The following is an 18,089-nucleotide window of genomic DNA, read 5'->3' on the forward strand; positions in this document are numbered from 1 at the left end:
ACCTGCCTCTCTCTCAGCCCCACATTCATTACTCAGCCCTATTGTCCCACTCTCCAAATACATGCACCTGTCTCCACCTTTACTGCTACCCCACTAGCCAGAGCCACTGCCACCTCCCACTTCGACTAGTACAATAGCTTCTTAACCGATTTCCCGGCTTCACTGGTGGTTCCAGGCTTTTCATACGGGTAAAACTTAAGGACAATAAGTGAGTTATTAACACTTGGTTCAAGCACTGTTTCTACCCTGGGTGTATGTTTAGGGTGTGGGAAGGTGACTACTAGAGCTGTCTACTAGAGATGGCTACTAGAAAGTGTCCAGTAGGTGCTTTCACATGTGTGACTATAGGACTAGTTGAACCCTGACACTCATATGAAGGATCCCTGACATTAGCAACTATAGTATGAATTGGTGCTTTGCAAGACTGTGGAGCTTTTACTTAGATTGCATGTTTATTTAGTAAGCAGGATTGGCTACATAGTTTGCGGAGCCCAGTACAAAATGAAAATGTAGGACACTCTGTTCAAAATTTATTAAAATTTCAAAACATTGACAAGCAGCCCTGCTGGTGTGGCTCAGTGGATTGAGTGCTTGCCTGTGAACCGAAAGGTCACTGGTTTGTTTCCCGGTCATGGCACATGCCTAGGGAGCTGGCCAGGTCCCTGGCTGGGAGTGTGCAAGAGGCAGCCAGTTGGTATTTCTCTCACACACTGATGTTTCTCTCCCTCTTTTTCTCCCTCTCTTCCCCTCTCTCTAAGAATAAATAAATAAATAAATAAATAAATAAAATCTTAAAAACAAACAAACAAACAAAAAAACAGTGACAAGCAGAGCATTATCAAGTGTGAGGCCCTGTGCAACTGAATAGGGAGGGTGCACGTCTGTGGTGCAAACTAGCTCTTTCGGTGAAACTTAGGGTAGTGTGTGTGTCTGTGTGTTTACAGGTAGATTAATACAGATTATGAGGGGACCAAGCCTTCTGCAGTCTCTACAGGGCACCACTACTGCTTCCCTTCTTGTTCCTCCCTAATCCATCCACCACATGTAACCACCTTCAACAACCAAAATGATCTTTTAATAAATGAATATCAGATCAAGTCTCTCTCTTCAGGCTTGTCAAAAGCTTCCCGCTTCATCATAAAGTGCAAAACTTCATTATGTACATCCTAAAAGGCCCTATTTACTCTGATCTTGATGACCTATTTAATTTCATTTCATGTCACTCTTCATCACTTGATACATTCCAACTACAATGGACTCTTTTCATTTTCTCTAATGTACCAAGTTCTTTCTCATCTCTAAGCCTTTGTATATGCCATTTCTTCCATTTGGAATATCAGATCCTCCTAGTCTTGCTTATCTTTCAGAAATCTTTCCACAGTTTATAATCAAATATTTATTCCTATGAAAATGTATTTATGAATGGCTACATCACCATGCTATAAGCTTGTAGAGGGCAAGAATGATATTTACACTGATGATTACTGTGTGCCCCACGCTTAGCACAGAGCTAGGCATGTAATACATGCTCAGTAAATATTTGTTGAAGGAATGAATAAACTTTCAAGTTATACAGGCCCATATTTGAGAACTGCTTCATTTTAATGGTTATAATCTGATAGTACAGGATCCCCATCTGGAGGTAGGTAGCCATTCTCATGGGTTAGGGTTGACCCCAAATGATCTAATCATCTCTTTTATAACCCATTTATGAATGAATGCCATTCATTGTTCCATCAATAGTCAATTTACCTCAGTCATTTCATGTTGTTCTGTTATAGCTATTAGTATAACAAGTTTCTATATGTTAACCAATTCTTTGTGTTTAACATATAGCGACTTACATTCTTTAGCCTTTAGATAGGTTTGTCTTCTGGCTTTGTCACATGTCTGTTTATCTGTTTTGCGCAGGAGCACAAAAATGAAGCAGCAAAAGCATTACCTTTTCTTAGGCTGATGCCCTGGAAAATAGTATGCCCTAGAGAGATAACTGCCCTCTCCCTCCACCACTCCAAGTAATGCTGTAGAAACAGTGTTTTTTATTGTGTCAGCATTCTTAACTTGGTCAAACCCCTGAAACTGTATGCCTATTTTATACTTAAATTGCTGTATGTATATGTATGTGTATTTTTCTGGAAAAGACCTATGTTTTATTACCTCCTTGGAGAAGTCAAAGATGTCCCCTCCCCCCCCCAAAAGTGCTCTGAGACTTGTATCCTTTACTTTCCCTATGACTGAGCAAACCCACAAAGCTGATTGTGTCCTTTCTCTTTGTGTTATGACACCAGGATGCTTCTTGAACCTTTCAAATAAACTTTGTAAAATGCTCTCAGGTTAGCAGAAGCATTTTGAACTGTATGAATAATAAATGCATTATAAAATTTTCTCTTTGAAAAAAGAAGCATCTGAAATAATTACCCAATGCACTTAGCTACTCACTTGCAGTTATTCTTTTTCATTCTTTTTAAATTGGTGTGTTTTGTTTTGTTTAGATTTTTTATTTATTGATCTTTGGGGGGGAAGGGAAGGAGAGAGGGAGAGAAACATCAATGCATGGTTGCCTCTTGTATGTCCCCTGCTGGGAACTAACTGGCCTGCAACCCAGGCATGTGCCCTGACTGGGAATCGAACTGCACTTCTTTGGTTCACAGGACCGTGCTCAATCCACTGGGCTACACCAGCCAGGGCTAGTTATTCTTATTAATGCCATTAACATTGTTTATTATTTCTCATTAGTTTTCTGCATTACCTGAGTGTGGTCACACTGGCTTTAGGGACTGTGTCCAGTATTAGCTGAGAAGCTACGGCCACACATTTTTTTAAAAACTCCAAATTTTACTAAGAATACAGATTGGCTTTGGGGCCTAAAACTAGTTCAGTTGGGATGTGAAACAAAAATTAAGACACCATTATACAGCAAGCCTTCAGCATATTCGTATGTCTGCACATATAATATCGGGATACACACATTTATTAAAGTGCTTTGGGGTTTATTTACAGTCTGACCCTTTAAAAATTCTTGGGCACAAAACATGTGAGTCTTTATTAGCCAGAATTTCTTTTCTCTTTCTCTCCTCTTGCCAGTAAGATTTTAAAGATGTTTCTTCCTTCACTTCCTTCCTTCATTGTACTCAGCGTGAACCTATAATCGCTGTAACTTGGATGGAAGAAACTCCACGTCAACAAATCACCAGAAGCAGAACTCCCACTGCGGTATTTCCTTCTAGATCTGATCATTTAATTGAGAAAGCATTCTAGTGATCTTTTTTCTTCAAAGACGATTAAGTAAGCGAAACCGAGTTAACACCACCGCCCCGCCCCCCCGCAATCCAGAACTATAAAGAAAGATTTGGCAGGGTTCTCAAGCGTCAGCTCTCTAGATGCCAGGGGTACACCGTGCACCTGGGCTGATAAGGAGCGTGCCAAGGCTCTCAGGTGGGATTTTCTGGCACCGCGAACACGCTGCTGGCGTAGGCACTGGAGTCAGGCGGAGCAGAGCCGAGTCTCCGCTCTAGGGGTTGCTTTGCTCGTTGAAGCCGCCCAAACTTCTGAGCGAAGTTTGCACCCAGAACTTTGCGATCCTGCAGCTGAAGCTAGAGCTATTTTCCCCTTCAAGGGATCAGGGGCTTTCCTAAAGGACACAGGAGAAGAGGCGACGAGGCACTGCAGCCGAGTCCTCTGCAGACCGAGTTCCCCAGGGCTGGTGGGAAGTGGGAGTGAGTGCAGACCCCCGGACCGTCCCAGGCTAGGGGCGGGCGCCCAGCTGCCCTTGACCTCCCCAGCAGTCCGAGGCACGCGGGGAAATGAAAGTAAAACCTGTTTTGGCGCGGACCCAGCTGGAAGCTGGAAATAGGTTGCAGGCAAATTCTGTCGCCCGTCCTGGACAGGTTCCGTGTGAAGAGCTCGATTCGCAGGGGACGAACTGAAAGGAAGAGATGGGAAATGGGAGCAAGCGAGAAAACCAAAGCAGGGTGGGGAGGGTCCTCGAAACATGGCAGACGCGCAGTAATACGTGCTGTCTGCGGCGTGGACAGACTAGCAGCGGGACCGCCTGACCCAGTTTGCTGCCGCGACTACCCTGGGGCCAACCCCGAGACCCGAACCCATCCAGCATGCGGCGCTGCACGTCTCTGAGCCTCGGGCTCTTACCCGAGTCAGAACCAGGAACCTGTCCCCTGCACTCAGCTGGAACTCAGGTCCGCTCAGGTGACTCGGGGAAGATTCCTCACAATACATTACTTGGACACGCCCTTGCCTTCCCCAGGTGCAATGTCCACGGTTCGGTCCTGAGAGTGAAAAGGCGGCTGAGCCAGCAGTGTGCGGCCCAGGCAAGGCAAGGTCCGCGCGCCCCAGCGCCCAGGCGCCTTTTCACTGTATGGCAGAACCAGTATGGCAAACCAGGTGGGAAGCTAAGAGATCTGCTGGGGGCATGCTATACATTGGGAAACTAGAGGAGGGACGTGACTCGCCCACATTCATACAGCGAATTGCAATCCAGTGAGTCCTAGTGGTCTCGCGCCCTCGGCCTCCCAGTCTAGTCTCTGGGCTGCAGAACGCGGGTCTGGGGTAGTAGGAATCAGGTCATCAGAGGCCTGGCTGAGTTCCCTCCCCAGTTTGGTCCCCAAAAGGCAAGTAAGAAAGTGGAGTAAAGAGGCAGTGATGGAAGAGTACAAAGGGGTGACAAACGTGTTTGGGGGTGATTCATCATGAACACGCATTAATACTTGGGCGGGGGCTAGCACTCTTCTCTACCCTTTGACGAGGTGATGACCCTAGCTTAGAAAAATCCACGCCGCGCCCCAGTCTGCCGTGCTTACTTGCGGGGGGCCGAGTTAGGACTCTCCTGCTCACTACCTTTGGTGTGACTTTGGGTAAAAATACATTCTCTCTCTGAACGTCAATTTTCCACTTAGTGAAATGAGAAAAGTAATGTTACCTTCCTTCTTAACTCAAGGGCAGATGTGAGGATCAAAGGAGATCAGGATGTGGCTGTGCTTTGTAAATGGTAGAGCCATTAACATAGGTGAAGCATTAGTGTGCTCCCTGGCAGTGAGTCCTCACGTTTAGAATGGCTGAATGAAGGCTCCGAGGTGCAAACTCAGGTTGTAACCTTATAAGGCATGATTGGACTACTAGGGGAAAAAAAACCAAAACGGTTATCTTTCTTCCTAATTTTGGTTATTCCTGTATTTCCAAATGAGCGTGCAGATTCTGAAGTTTAGAATACCCCCTCCTCCAAATCCCAATTCTCAGATTAGCCTTTCCGAGCCTTGCCCTTATTGCGAAATCCTACTAGCCCATTCCAAAACCCCGGAGTCTCCGCCGCTCTCGAGGGTGGGAGTAGAGGGGTGAGGAGGGGGTGTTGGCGAACCCAGCTCCTCCAGGCTGCGTTTTGTGCCCTGTCCGGACGGAGCTAGGGGTCGCAGCCAGCTCAGGCTCGGAGCCGGCAGAGGGCGCGGTCCACTCGAGGCTGTAGCTCCCGAGGGCCGGAGCTTGGCCCATCCGCATGGTACCCCCTCTGGCTCTTGACTTTCCTGCCAGGAGGCCTCGCACTCTAGGCTGCATAGATACTGGACAAGGACCCCAAGAGGTTGTACCGGCCCTACTTTGGCCAGACTTACAGTGTGAACTCTGTGCCCAGAGTCAAGACTGTGTAAATTCCTGCACCAGTCTCCCAGGGCTCATCCCTAAGCCCTCTGGGCATAAGGGACACCCCTACCCCTAAACTCCAAACCCAACACCGACAGACAAGCAAAGAGCACGCCCGCGTGCAAGAGAGCGCATGCCGGAGGGAAGAGAGGGAGGGGAGGAGGGCAGCCGAGGCCCCGCCCCCTGCAGCTCTAGTTCCCCTATAAAGCAGGGGAACCAGAGCCAGCCACTCAGTGGTTTCTGAGTGACACTAGGCGAACAGCTGGAGCCTTACCACCTCTGGTTTCTCACCGCAGCTTGGACGGTAGGGTTTTGCCTCTGCCAGAGTGCCGTCTCGGAACTTTCTCCTTCCAGATCTTGACAGATCACCCCCCTCAACAGGTAGGTGCTATAGGTGGGGCTGCTGTAGGTGGGGCGTGTAAAGAGGGGGACCTTGCCCAAGCAGGAGACTGGGAGCGCTGGGTGAGGGGTCCTTTAAGGGGTGCGTCCCATAGCCTGGGCCCAGCTCTTATACACAACTGGAATTCCAGTGCCCTCTGCTCTGTCAACCAAATTCTGAAAAATTGAGCAGGGGATCTGGCAATAAGCAGCGTCCTTCCTTGCGGGTCCGGGTGCAAATGCCGCAGGCGCCTCTCTGCGCCCCGGGGAGATAAGCGTCTGGGCCGGGCAGAGCAGTGCTGAGCCTGCCCGCGCCGGGGGGCCCCCTCCAGCTCTCCGTGCCCCGCCAGGGCGGTGCGGCAGGTCCCAGAGCTCACGCTCCTTTCTCTCTTTCCCAAGGGTTTGCGCATCGCCGCCAGGATGAAGCTGGCTCCCGTCGCCCTCCTGTACTTAGGCTCGCTCGCCTTCCTAGGCGCAGACACTGCACGGCTCGACGTGGCGTCAGAGTTCCGAAAGAAGTGAGTCGCGGGCAGAGCTTTCCCGTCCTTGTACCTGGAAGACAGGGAAAGTGGAGCGTGGTCCTGAGGGGTTAGAAGTGAATGCGAGCAGCGACGGACCGGACTCTCCCCTGGATCCATGCGAACCGAATATATTTGTGTTTTCCAGATGGAATAAATGGGCGCTGAGTCGTGGGAAGAGGGAACTTAAGGTGTCCAGCAGCTACCCCACCGGGCTCGCCAACCTGCAGGCCAGGCCTGCCCAGACAATCATTCAGCCCCAGGACGTGAAGGGGGCCTCACGCAGCACCCAGGCCAGGTAACTATGTTTTGCACCTCCATCGTGGGTTGGGGAGCAAGCTGTCCCCCACTGCCATGACCCAGGGGGTCGTCGGGGCTGTGTGGCAGATCAGAAAGCAGTAGCAGTTTCCAGCCCCCTTTAGTCCTAGAATGCTCGCGTTCCTGGCGGCTCGGGCCCAATCCCTGCTTGATGAGGCTCTCACGATGCCTTCCTTTCCCTCTCCAGCAGTCCGGACGCCGCCCGAATCCGAGTAAAGCGCTACCGCCAGAGTATGAACAAATTCCAGGGTTTGCGGAGCTCCGGCTGTCGCTTCGGGACGTGCACAGTGCAGAAGCTGGCGCATCAGATCTACCAGTTCACAGACAAGGACAAGGATGGCGTCGCCCCCCAGAACAAGATCAGCCCCCAGGGCTACGGCCGCCGGCGCCGGCGCTCCCTGCTGGAGGCCGGCCGGGGCCAGACTTTGTCGTCCCAGGAGCTACAGGCACGCCTGGCTCCAGCCTCCCGCTCGAATCAAGTGCTCGCCTCCCTCTTTAGGATTTAGGCCCCTGTGGCAGCAGCTATCAGTCGAATTTGCATCTGGTTGGCGCCTCCCGGGGCGGAGGGCTTCCAGCAGCCGAGTCTCTCAAGCTTTGAGGACTGGACTGAATCCGCCGCGCAGGAGTTCGGGAGGCACCGTTCGGCGAGCCGTGGCCTTGCGCGGGTCCCTCCTCCTCAGAGGCAGCGCTCCTTTCGCCCTAACCGGGCCCGAGTGTACTGGGGGAGGAGGGGAGGTGCGCAGAGGAATCCCGGGGAATGTCTGCAGGACTCACGGAGAGGAGAAGCTGAGAATTAAATGCTGAGGTTCCCCTGGGGCAAGGGTCTGAGCCACTGCCATGCCCTCCCCCCAAACTGATTGATTTCTCACGGGGTACCACCCCCACCGGGGTGCAACCCCCTATTATTACTTGAACCTTCCAAAACCAAGAGAGGAAAAGTGCAATGCGTGTAGTCTATACAGAGGTAACTATCAATATTTAAGTTTCTTGCTGTCAAGATTTTTTTTGTAACTTCAAATATAGAGATATTTTTGTACGTTATATATTGTATTAAGGGCATTTAAAAGCAATGGTATTGTTCCCCTGAATATTTTAATTCGTGAATGTCTCAGCGAGGTGTAATGTAACATTGCTGCGTGGAATGTGTGAAAGTCTGTGTGTATGAAAGAGACTTATTACCTCTTGTGGAAGAAGGAAACGCCGTGTCTCTGTATAATCTATTTACCTAAAATGAGTGATATGCGGAATAGCAAACCAATAAACTGCCTCGATGCTGATTCATTCTCGGGTCACGAGTCTTGGGAGGGAGGGCGCCCCCGGTCCCGGACGGCCTGGGAGCCTTCGGGTCACGCTGCCTGGACTGGGGAGGTGGGACAGCTGTGCGGGTGGGGTGCTGGCTGGCCTTTCTCCGCGCCCGCCGAGTTGTCCGGAGTAACGCTCTCCCTGCGGGGAGCGCGGAGCTTCGCACAAACTGGTCAAGGCTTCTCGGACACGCCAGAGGTATAGCTTCTGGTGGTGGCTGGGCCGGGTGGAATAGGGTGAACTCCAGTCGGGGGCGAACCTGGACTCTCCTGTTGGCGCAAAAGTCCCAGATTTCATGCAGTTGCGCAGGAAACCCTACACTAAAGTGCGCTCCGGAGTGCTATTTTGGGGTGGTCTCTGGAGCCTTTTAAGTGAGGACTTACCCCGGGCTCCCTTGGTGTTAAAGTTAGAAGCTACCACAGCAAAAATACTCGAATTCCTCCCGGAAACCCGCAAAGGGGCAGGAAACCTTCGTTCAGACCCTGCGGGAGCTCCAGCTAGCGCGCGGGCTCATAAGCGAGGCTGCGGCGCCCCCAGCCGGCCGCCTTGGATGAGAGCGAGAGCCTTTCGGCAGTACGTGCGGATAGTAAGCTCTCTCCTACGTGGGAGTCAGCACACAACCTTAATGAGAGAGGAAAGGAAAAAAACAAAAAACAGTGTGCAGATGCCAACCAGGGACGGCCCCCCAGCCCTGCACCGGAGCTCAGGGTTCTGCGACCGTGACTCAGCGCCCACAACGCTGCGCAGTGTGCAGCTGCTGGCCAGAGGCACGCGGGACGGACGTGCCGCCGGAACCGTGCGCTGCTGACAGCCTCAGACCTTCATTGTTCCGCCTCCCCTTGCTGCTCCCCTCTTCCTTCCTCCTTCTCAAGCCTTTTTCGTTGTTTTTTTTTCCCCCCTCCACTTCTCTCCATCCTTCCTTCCTCCTCCTTGATTTCTTTGTGTTTTATCATCTTAGAAGGTTGACCCCAGTTCTGGTGGTAGAAGCTGGACGCTAAACCTCAATGAGTGACTAGAAGGGCAGGGAACATGAGAACTGGACAGAAGGGGAAGAAAAGAGCAGGCGCCCCTGATTTTGATTTTCCTGCTCCATTTGTCTCAACCAATATACCGAAGACCCAGGATGGAGACTGATTTTTTGTCCTTTCCAGAAAGTTTCCCTGGCCTTTCGACTTCAAGGCATGGCTGATATGCCGAGTTGGTGCTTATAGGTGATCTCAGAAAACTTCCTGGGCATCCAATCTTCTCCTGGGCCTTTTGCATCAATTGTATTCATCTATCACAAGGTCCTTTCTGATGGCCTAGGATAGTTCTTTTCTGAAAAGGCCTGGGTCTGGGGTCCAAAGACAAACTGCTTCTGAAAGCAGTTTCAGTTGAGAAGTACATCTCAGCATATAAAATTTCCTGAAGACCAGACAAATTCTCAATTCTGGGTGCCTGGCTATGGACAGTGTCATTCTCCATATAGTTCATTGTCCTGTTGATCTAAATTTTGTGAGGTTCATTAGAATTGAGGCAGCTACAAATACAGCAACAGAACACTCGTGTCCTCAAAAGCCTTTTGGTTTTTATTTGTTTTAAGAGACTTTATTTTTAGAGAGAGGGGAAGGGAGGAAGAAAGAGAAAGAGAGGGAAATGTCCACCAACCTACAACCCAGGCATGTTCCCTGACCAGGAATGAAATCAGCGAACCTTTGGTTTGCAGGCTGATGCTCAGTCCACTAAGCCACACTAGCCAGGGTGACATTCAAGGGCGTTTTAATAAATATTCACTTAGGGGGAATTCTGTGTCAGCCACTGCAAAAGGTACAGGGCATGTAAGAATGGAAAAGTAGCTAACAAGTAGTCATGGAACTTCTGTGCCAGTGAGTGGTTCTGGGTGGTCTGAAGGGGACTGTAGAAACTGCGGAGAACAGCAGGCACTTCAGCCTCACAGACAGTGGATTGGGATTAAATACTCAACCTTTTCCTTGAGCCAATGTTTGTCCCATAGCCACAGGGCCCTCTAGCCAAACCTCATCCTGGCAGAGCTTCAGCCGGCAGAAAAAGCTGCCAAAGGCAGGTTGGGCACTAGCTTAGGGCTGTTCTGAGCAGGGAACAGGCATCTAGCCTTCTGCCCAGGGAGTCATAAGACTCCCTTCAGGGAGTCCAAGCAAGTGAAAGAGGTGGTTTAGCTCTGAGATGAAAGAGTCAGCTGCTTAGCTGGAGTCTTTTCCAACTGAAAATCCTGCCATTAGAGACATGTCTGAAGAGACAGAGACCTTAAGATCAAACTGGTACAAGTTCAGGATTGACTGAAGGTCAGCATCAACCCTGGGGACCTGCTCTGTGAGCCATGCAAACTACCTTCTAAGTTTTTTTCGTAAGGTGTTGAAGCCTGTCAGGATAAGGCCTCCTGATGCCAAGAACACATCATTTATCAACGGTGATGAGTCATTTGTGAGCTGATTCGACCTGTCTGCGGCTAAGGAGTAGTCACAGCTTTTATCTCTAGCTACTGTTGCTGACTGTGGGAATGGTACCATCCAATTGTAATCAAGCAGGGTACCAGGAGATTTCTTGAAAAGCCAACACCTTGGCTGAACAGCTAAGGGTGAAAGGGAGTGATGGGGGCTGGGGGACAAAACTAAGGTTTTTTTTTAAGCACCTGTTTTGTATCAGACATTCTCCTGGCCACTTTATACAACTTATCTCATTTAATTCTTATAGCAGCCTTTGTCAAGTAGGTATTATCTGTGCTTGTAGATAAGGAAGCTGGACCTCAGAGACAACAGAGTAACTTAGGCAAGGTCACACAGTGAGTAGTAAGTGCTGGAGTTTGGGTTTGTACTGAAGGGCTATGGGCTATTTTAATGTTAAAGACATAGAGAGTAAAGCAGGATAATTTTAACATTTGGATTCTCAAGTCAGATGTCCCCAAATGTCCTCTGATCCTGGGATGGCTTGGGTAGGTGATTTACACCTGTGGTTCTGAAAGATTTGCATGAGGCTGATTGAACTGGGAAGAACTGCTTCAGTGGTATGCTCAGTGAGGGCAAAATAAATAAATGAAGTGAGTTTTAAAATTCTTGGTCCTTGTTTGAAGAAGGGATTATAAATCAGGCATAGTCTTTTTTCCTCCCTTTTGAGCTAAGTCACTGACCTCTTTGGTTTTCATTGCCAAATATAGTTAGAACATACACTGAAGGCCTCAAGAGCTGGCTTTGGAGGAGAAGGCCTCTGAGCTATTCCTGGCCAAACACAGTCCCTTCACTGTAGGTCTTGAGTCACATGGAGGGACACCTATGTCTACAAAGCTGTAAATAGAGTTTCCACCCCTGAGGTGGAACCTTTTGTCTTTGGCAGCTGCTGCCCAAGGCGGCTTTTCAGAGGCTGTCCGTGAGCAGGCTCAGAGAGAGTGGTGGGGGCTGCCCTTCCTTTCTTTAGTCAGGAAGAAGAGGGCCTCGTTATCCTGGGTCCTGCAGAGGCTTCTGCCGAAGTTGAAGTTGGATCGGAGGCTCGGTCTTCATTTGCATGGGAAGAATGGCAAGGCTAGATAGCTATCTGGTGGTCCCACTGGTCTTGTTCCAGAGCTATTTTGGAACAGTTTGGAAAAACAATAAAATGACTGTGACCACACAGACAGCTTAATCTAGTAGGTTATTGTACATTTATCCAACAGCAAGAAAGCAGTTACGAGTATTTAGCTGAATTTTCAAAGCATAAAAAATGCATTTTACTTATTACTCAACATTTATTCAGTGTAGAAAAAAAGAATCCACCTTTCACACTACTCCCAGAGATAACATCTATTAACATTTTAGTGTATACCCTTTTAGACATTTATATATAATATATATACACATACACATACTTTCAAAATGTGAATTTAAGTGCATAGAACTGAATTAAACATATTCTTCTGTTTAAGGCAAATTGCCATTATAGTCTTTGCAAGCTTCTCTCATTTTAATTATTTTCTTTTTTCTCCCTTAATTTCCTTCACAGGAAGGAAATACCCCTTTCATCTCCTTCACAGGAACCCTCTTTAACATATTTGATATCTGTTACTTGTTATATATATACATATAATCTTGTAAAATCTGTTGTGTTGTTTTGTGACTATGTCTGTTTAACATACAAATATATATTTTTTAATTAGCACCTTTTATTGAATTTATTCAGGTGAACTTGGTTAATAAAATTATATAGGTTGCAGGAATACAGTTCAATAATACATTGTGCATATTGTATTGTGTGTTCGACACCCCAAGTCAAGTCTCCTTCCATCACCATTTATCCCTGCTTTACCCTCTTCAATCTCCATCTACACCTCTTTCCCTCTGGTAATCATCATACTTTCTGTGTCTATGAGTTGTTGTTGTTTTTGCTTAATTCCTTCGCCTTTTTCACTGAACCCCTTAACTTTCTCCCCTCTGAAAGCTGTCAATCTGTTCTTTTTATCTACGAATCTGTTTCTATTTTGTTCATTTTGTTTATTTTATTCATTAGATTTTACATATAAGTGGAATCATATGGTATTTGTCTTTCTCTGACTGGCTTATTCCACTTAGTGTAATACTGTTCAGGTCCGTCCTGGCTGGTGTGGCTCAGTGGATTGAGTGTGGGCCTGCAAACCAAAGGGCTGCCAGTTTGTTTCCCAGTCAGGGCACATGTGAGAAGCAACCACATATTGATGTTTCTCTCCCTTTCTTTCTCTCTCTCTCCCTAAAAATAAATAAATAAAATCTTTAAAAAAAATAGTGTCCAGGTCCATCCATGCTGTGGCAAAAGGTAAGATTGCCTTCTTTTTTATGGCTGAGTAGTATTCCATTGTGTAAAGGTGCCATGGATTTTTTTATCCACTCATCTACTGATGGACACTTGGGCTACTTCCAAATCTTGGCTATTGTAAATGATCCTGCAGTGAACATAGGGGTGCATAAATTCTTTCAAATTAGTGTTTTGGGCTTTTTCAGAAGTGAAAAATATATTCCCAGAAGTGAAATTGCTGGGTTATAAGGCAGATCCATTTTTAATTTTTCGAGGAAACCCCATACTGCTTTCCACAGTGGCTACACCAGTCTGCATTCCCACCAAACAGTGCATGAGGATTCCCTTTTCTCCACATCCTCACCAACACTTGTTTGTGGATTTACTGGTGATAGCCAGTCTGATAGGTGTGAGGTGATATCTCATTGTGGTTTTAATTTGCATTTCTCTCATAATTAGTGATGTTGAACATCTTTTCATATGTCTGTTGGCCATCCATATGTTCTCTTTGAAGAAGTGACTGTTCAGGTCTTGTGCCCATTTTTTAATTGGATTTTTTTTCTGGTTTGAGTTTTATAAGTTCTTTATAAATTTGGAATGTTAATCCCTTATCAGCTGTATCATTGGCAAAGATGTTCTCCTATTCAGTGGGTTTTCTTTCCATTTGTTGCTGATTTTTTTTTTGCTGTGCAAAAACTTTTTTAAAGTATATTTTATTGATTATGGTATTACAGTTGTCCCATTTTTTTCTCCCCTTTATTCCCCTCTGCCAATTCTCATCAGCATTCCCCCCCACCCCACAACCCCTTAGTTCACATCTAAGGGTTGTACATATAGGATCTTTGGCTTCTCCATTTCCTATACTATTTTTGACCTCCCCCTGTCTGTCTATTTTGTACCTACTAATTATGCTTCTAACTCCCTATACCTCTTTCTCCATTCTCCTCTCCTGCTCCTCGCTGATAACCTTCTATGCGATCTCCATTTCTCTGAAAATATTCCTGTTCTATTGTTTGCTTAGTTTGTTTTTGTTTTAGGTTTAGTTGTTGATAGTTGTGAGTTTGTTGTCATTTTACTCTTTATAACTTTGATCTTTTTCTTCTTAGATAAGTTCATTTAACATTTCATATAACAAGGGCTTGGTAATGATGAACTCCTTTAACTTGACCTTATCTAGGAAGCACTTTATTTGCCCTTCCATTCTACATGATAGCTTTGCTGGGTAATCTTTGATATAGGTCCTTGCCTTTCATGGCTTGGAATACTTCTTTCCAGCCCCTTCATGCCTGCAAGGTTTCTTTTGGGAAATCAGCTGAGAGTATTTTGGGAACTCCTTTGTAGGTGACTGTCTCCTTTTCTCTTATTGCTTCTAGGATTCTCTCCTTATCTTTAATCTTTGGCTATTTAGTTGTGATGTATCTTTGTGTTTCCTCTTTGGGTTCAAGTTTTTTAGTACTCTCTGAGCTTCCAGGACTTGTATTTCTATTTCCTTTGTCAGGTTGGGGAAGTTTTCCTTCACTATTTGTTCAAATAAGTTTTCAGTTTCTTGCTCTTCTTCTTCTTCTGGCATCCCTGTGATTGGATATTGGAACATTTAAAGTTGTTCCGGAGGTTCCTAAGCCTCTCCTTATTTTTTTTTTTGAATTCTTATTTCTTCATTTTGTTCTGGTTGAATGTTTATTTCTTCCTTTTGTTCCAAATCATTGATTTGAGTCCTGGTTTCCTTCCCTTCACTTTTCATTCCATTTATTTTTCTTTATTTCACTTTGTATAACCTTTACTTCTTCCTTTATTTTCTGTCCATACTCAATCATTTCTGTGAGCAACCTGATTACCAGTGTTTTGAACTTGGCATCTGTTAGGTTGTCTATCTCCTTGTTGCTTGGTTCTTTTTCTGGAGTTTTGGTCTGTTCTTTCACACGGGCCATATTTGTTTGTCTCATCACACCTGTTATGTTGTAAGGTATTCAACACGGCAGGGCAACCCACTTCACTGCACTGTGGCTCTGTATTTGGGAGAGGGGTCAGAGAGGGAACAATGACGCTTACTCTACTCTACGCACCCCCCTACTTTTAGTCACTTCCCCCACTTCCCATGAGTGAATTGTGCCCTTTGAGGTGCTGCCCTGGTGCTGTTTCCCAGGTGGGTGGGCTTGTGTATTTTCTAGGACCCTGTGGGCCCCTCCAATGGACTCTCCTGTGAGACTGGGAGTTTCTCCTACCACTGCAACCCCAACAGGTTTCTTACAGCCAGAAATTTTGAGGCTTTATTTTTCTGGCACTGGAACCCTGGGTCGAGTGGTCTGTCTCACTCCCTAGTTGTTCTTCCGGGTTTATCTGCACGGGAACGTGGGACCATCCAGCCCACCAACTGCCACTTTGCTGCATGTCCTTTTCACCCTGGCTGCCCATCTCTGCCCTTCCAACTGGTCTGGATGAATGTTACTTCTTTAACTCCTTGGTTGCCAGATTTCCATATAGTTCAATTTTCTGGAAGTTCTGGTTGCATTTTGTTCTTGAATTTGTTGTTACCCTTCTTTTGGAAGCGAAAGCATATCTACGTACACCTTCGTCTTGGCAGGGAGTATGCAAAAACTTTTTAGTCTGATGTAGGAACATACCCATATACTGACTAAAAATTGTTCCTACTTTTCTCATGGAGCACTTAAGAAACAACCATCCAAGTAGATTGTTTCTTCTTACTGCTGCATATTACTCCATAGTATGCATGTTCCACACTTTACTTCTCTTATCTCTTAATGAAGGACACTTGGGTTACCTCCAGCATCCCTCTGCCAGAAATAAGATGAACATCCCATTTGCTGTCCTCTTATGGATCAGAATGGGAATTTCTTAAGGTAGCACCACTTGGTCCAAAGTCTTCTAATACAGAGTATTTTAAATTCTGTGAGATTACTTTCTGGAGTGCCTCTTTGCATTCCCACCAGCAGTGCCTGAGAGTTCCCACTTCCCCAAGTCCTTGCCAGCCTCCCCAGGGATCCATTCTTCTGATGTTTGCCATCTTGATGAGTTGGTTTAATTGGCACTGTTGGTTTAATTTTCGCTACTGATTACTGCTGAATTGTAGCACATCGTTTATTGGTTGTTTGAATTTTCCTTTTTGGTCCACAAAATTTTTAAAAAGTTGGATTTTATTGATCTGTGACTTGCTTTTTTTCACTCATCAGTGTATTTTGGACATCTTCCCATGTCAACAAACATGTCTATACAGCATCATTTTTATTGCCTGCATAATATTTTAATTATATGAAAATGTCATCATTTTGTGATCACCCTTTTGCTATTGGACATTAAGGATTTTCCCTCTATGTTTTTACTATGCAAAATGCTCCAGTAAACATCTTTGTGTCTTTATTTTAGGGTAACTTTATAAATTATTTTGAGGATAAATTCTTAGAAGTAAAATTATTGGGTCAGTGGGTATGCCTTTTTTTTTGTTGGTAATTATTAAATCACATGATGCACGTTGCCAATTTGCCCTCTGGAATGATTGGGTTTACTTCTACTAACAGTATATAAGTGTAAATTTTCTATATTCTTAGCAATATTACCCATTATCTATTTTTTTCTTTTTCATTTTTTTCTAATAACTGTCATTTGATGGGTAAAAATAATATTTCTTACTAGTTTTTAGAAAGTTTTATTCTTTAAAAACATTTAAAATTTTTATTTATTTTTAGAGAGAGGGGAAGGGAGGAAGAAAAACATCAATGTGTCCATCAATTGCCTCCTGCGTGAGCCTGGGCTGGGGACTGAACTCATAAATAATAGAACAAGTGACCTTTCATTTTGGTGAAAGACACCCAACCAACTGATCTACACCAGTCCCTTTTCCCCTCCTTTTTTTCCTGCTTTCTCTTTTTTCTCCTGTCTTATTTTCCTCTCTTTTCTTTTCCCCATGCATCATATCATTTCATCCTTACTTCAGTATGTATCTGTTTAAAAAAAATGTTTCATTACATAACCAAATGCTATTGTCTCATTTAACTTAACAGTTTTGTGGTATTATCTCATCCCGGTCCATAATCAAATTTTCCTTATTGTCTCACAATGTCCTCTGACAGTGGTTTGTTCAGAATACACTCCATACAAGGTTGTATCTCCAATGTTTCTTTAATTTAGAGCCACTCACCTCCCTTTTTGTTTTCATGCCCTTGACTTGTTGAAGAAAACAATGTTTAATAATTGTTATTTAGAACTTTTATTATCAAGATAAATCTTGATTCTCTACTTTGCTTGGCTTGTGTAGACTCAGCCAGAACATCCTGGCTGGCTCCCTAGTTGGGGTGGGTGGAGGTGGGGGGGGGGGGGGCTGGTGCGGTCACTGTTGCAGTATTTCCTACAGAGAGAAAGAATCTTGAAATGTGAATTTTTGGCTTTTCTTTGCTACATTTATTTTCACTTGACCTTTCTCCTAGTAAATCAGAGGCAATTGCCTCAAGGAGAAAGGATTGGTACAACCGGAAGGCAAAGAGAAAGAGACAGTCAGAACAAAACAATGTTCAGTTTTCTGGCTTTTAAAATAGCCTCTTGAAGCCCACATCAAAGACAATAGTTTTGAAAGCCAAAGTCTTTTATTTGCTGAGAACCAGGTTTTGTTGAGAAAAGAAAAGGCCCTTGAGAATCAAAAGGAAAGGCCCGGAAGCATGAGGGATTGGGCTTTGCCCTAAGAACACAGTGGAAAGAAACGAGAGGGGGAGCCTGACTCAGCCCCTTCACCCCCGAGGCCCTGGGCTGGGGAGAGCGAGGACCCAGGAGGTTGGAGGGAGACGTGGGCGTGGGGAGAGTCCCACCCACAGGAGGACAGCGGGGGTGGGGTGTGCTGCAAGCCCAAGGGGGCGTATCCATGCCCAGAGCTCACCTGCCACCTGAGTGAGTCCCAATTTAGCTGTTCTTTTCACCACTGCCCTGGTCTTTCTTCAACAGCCTGCAGGACTTGCTGAGATGGCCCAGCAGGATTGACACTTGCCTGTGCCCAGAGTCACCTTTGAGCCCCATCCAGATTGCTGTGCCCGACAGAGGACACTAACAAGCTACCCACAACTACTCAGATCAAAAGGTGGGAGCATTTCACACCGCAGGAGAGTGGTGGAGCTAAAGGCAGAGCCACCCCTTTTGTATTGGGTGGCATGGCATTGCATTCACAAGTCA

At 46.1% G+C, this 18,089-nt stretch overlaps 2 protein-coding genes and 1 long non-coding RNA gene across 4 annotated transcripts in view; 2 read left to right on the forward strand and 1 right to left on the reverse strand.

Moving 5' to 3' along the window:
• AMPD3 (adenosine monophosphate deaminase 3) overlaps positions 1 to 18,089 on the forward strand; it is a 319,382-nt gene that overhangs the window by 136,542 nt on the left and 164,751 nt on the right. The gene's annotated exons all lie outside the window — the stretch shown is intronic.
• Positions 2,968 to 4,279, reverse strand: LOC119040772 (uncharacterized). Its single transcript, XR_005080921.2, has 3 exons — positions 4,150 to 4,279; positions 3,817 to 3,922; positions 2,968 to 3,631 (listed from the first exon to the last, which is right to left on the reverse strand). It is a non-coding gene; the product is annotated as an uncharacterized LOC119040772 (long non-coding RNA).
• ADM (adrenomedullin) lies at positions 5,896 to 8,140 on the forward strand. Of its 2 annotated transcripts, none has more exons than XM_037133887.2 (4): positions 5,896 to 6,030; positions 6,427 to 6,545; positions 6,694 to 6,843; positions 7,051 to 8,140. In XM_037133887.2, exons 2-4 carry the CDS (start codon positions 6,448 to 6,450, stop codon positions 7,367 to 7,369), a joined length of 567 nt encoding a protein of 188 aa, XP_036989782.2. In that variant the 5' UTR covers positions 5,896 to 6,030; positions 6,427 to 6,447; the 3' UTR covers positions 7,370 to 8,140. The 2 variants fall into 2 exon arrangements, with proteins under 2 accessions (XP_036989782.2, XP_036989783.2); XM_037133888.2 differs by having other exon boundaries at positions 7,054 to 8,140.

This window comes from Artibeus jamaicensis, unplaced genomic scaffold, assembly GCF_021234435.1.
Source record: "Artibeus jamaicensis isolate MK-2021 breed Jamaican fruit bat unplaced genomic scaffold, CSHL_Jam_final contig_797, whole genome shotgun sequence".
NCBI lineage: Eukaryota > Metazoa > Chordata > Mammalia > Chiroptera > Phyllostomidae > Artibeus > Artibeus jamaicensis.